Source organism: Austrofundulus limnaeus, unplaced genomic scaffold (genome assembly GCF_001266775.1).
Source record: "Austrofundulus limnaeus strain Quisiro unplaced genomic scaffold, Austrofundulus_limnaeus-1.0 Scaffold426, whole genome shotgun sequence".
Lineage (NCBI taxonomy): Eukaryota > Metazoa > Chordata > Actinopteri > Cyprinodontiformes > Rivulidae > Austrofundulus > Austrofundulus limnaeus.
The window spans coordinates 347,339-349,386 of record NW_013952828.1 but is presented as its reverse complement, the minus strand read 5'-3'; the positions used below and the strand labels follow the sequence as shown (position 1 = coordinate 349,386).

Below are 2,048 nucleotides of genomic sequence, written 5' to 3'. Positions count from 1 at the left end.
GAAGAACCCGTCCAGAGGACCTATACAAATTTTTTCCTTTTGATTTTTTACCTGGATTACTGAGATGCATCAGGACTCATGTGTTACTGTTTATATTTTTCTGACAGACTTTCGTTTCTTGTTGCTGAGTTTTATTTTGAAGGACTCCTGACGTACTTCCGGCGTCTCTCTGTGTAACTTGACGCTCCGCCCCTCGGCGCAGGCATTAACGTGAAGCCGCATCGTAAGTAACGTTTCCAAAATAAAGCGGGCGTGAGGCGCTCCGTGTAGTAAACGGCGCAAAGCCTGGGAGGAGGAGGACAGAGGAGGTGTTACCGGGCTGGGGGGTGGGGTGGGCCCGTCTGTCCATCTGCCAGGCACCGGTCCAGGATAAAATGTCGAACCGAAAGCACCGGGACAACCAAGAAATCTGCGCCCGCAAGGTCCGGGAGCTGGCCCAGTCCGGGGTAAACAAACACTGCTTCGAGTGCAACCAGCCCGGKGTGACGTACACGGACATCACGGTGGGCAGCTTCGTCTGCACGTCGTGCTCCGGAATGTTGTGAGTACAAGAACCACACAAACACACTGGGCTGATGAACAGGCAGACTGAGAGATCAGGCCCCAGGCTGCAGCGGCGTGTGGACTGAAATGTGCAGAGTAATATTTTGATTTCCCCCACGTCAACAGGAGGAGGAGGAGGAGGGAGGGAGGGGGTATTAAGGCTGGTGCTGCAGCCCCAGGATGTGTGTGCGCACATTAATTTACGCAGTGTGTGCCTCTGTCTCCCCCCTCAGCTTCCTAAACGACACTTTTCCAGCCCTGATTTATCCCGTCATGATGGTGCAGGTTTGACACGCTCCTTCTCCTCTTCTCTCCCCAGGACCACCTCCAGTGTGTGTGTGTGTGTGTGTGTGTGTGTGTGTGTGTGTGTGTGTGTGTTGTTGTTGTTGTGCATGCTCAGCCCCCAGCACACTCCTCTTCATGAAGACGGGTTGTTGTGGTGACTTATTGCGCAATCACACACAGCAGTGTCCCACTTTTATGTCCACCCCACCCAGCATGGTGATTGTAGGAGGATATATTTCCCTCCCCTTACACACACACACACACACACACACACACACACACACACACACACCCGCCCCTGAAATACACCGTCACCTGTCAGGTTATCCCCTCTTCCCCCCTGGCTTTGTCCCTTCCTCTCACTTCTTCCACGTGTCTCCTCTGTGTCCCAGGAGAGGCCTCAACCCACCCCACAGGGTCAAGTCCATCTCCATGACGACATTCTCCCAACAGGAAGTGGAGTTCCTCCAAAACCATGGCAACGAGGTGAGTGGCGGGGGACCCCCGGCGCACCCGTCGACGTTACTGATGGATGGATCATTTGTGTCGGATTTCGTGTTCAGCTGGTCCTGATGTGAAACGTGTCGGTCAGTCCAGATGTGTGTGGTCAGAGTTGTTGTTGTTTAAAAAGAGAACGCTGCTTTCTGAGGTCAYGTTGCACCAAGAAACTAAAAATAAAGCAGGTGGCATTGTTTTGTGTAACACAAAAACCACAGTGTGTTTTCATTATGAGTCTGGATGGCAACTGTTTTTTGAAGCTATGTGCTTCTTTTATAACATCAAATCTGTACTTTGGGCCAAAACAAACAAAAATTAGTCAAACGAAAGAGGAATGCATGACGCCTGTCGACGTTTGTTTCACGGTTTTAAATAAAGATCAACTGGAGGAGATTTTGAGAAATGACAGAGTTGTAGCTGTGTTTGTCATTTGTGACGTGATGTTGTGAGCTGTCAGTGGTGGGCACAGCTCCCCTAAAGCACTAATAGGGGAACTAATTTCCTGATTAGTGCTTTAGGGATTTTGCTAATTTTAAAAGTTATTAGTGGATTAGCACTTACTAAATTTAGAAGCACTAATGGTCTATATATGCTATTGATCAACGTTAATGTTAACAGCTGTCACACATTTTGTTCATATGTGTGTCACCTATCCACTAGACCAGTGGTTCCCAAACTTTTTATCTTCTGACCCACAAAATATTCATCGCAAAAACTTGTGA

General features: G+C 49.0%; 1 protein-coding gene across 2 annotated transcripts in view; it reads left to right on the top strand.

Annotated features, from left to right (window-relative positions):
- Nucleotides 1–229: 229 nt before the first annotated feature.
- Nucleotides 230–2,048, top strand: part of agfg2 (ArfGAP with FG repeats 2) — a 23,406-nt gene continuing 21,587 nt past the window's right edge. Inside the window, exons 1-2 of one of the 2 annotated variants that reach the window (XM_014024538.1) lie at nt 230–541; nt 1,221–1,314. In XM_014024538.1, coding sequence (XP_013879992.1) covers nt 375–541; nt 1,221–1,314 — 261 coding nt within the window. In that variant the 5' untranslated portion in view covers nt 230–374. The remainder of the gene's footprint in view (nt 542–1,220; nt 1,315–2,048) is intronic. The other variant, XM_014024539.1, reaches the window with a different exon arrangement.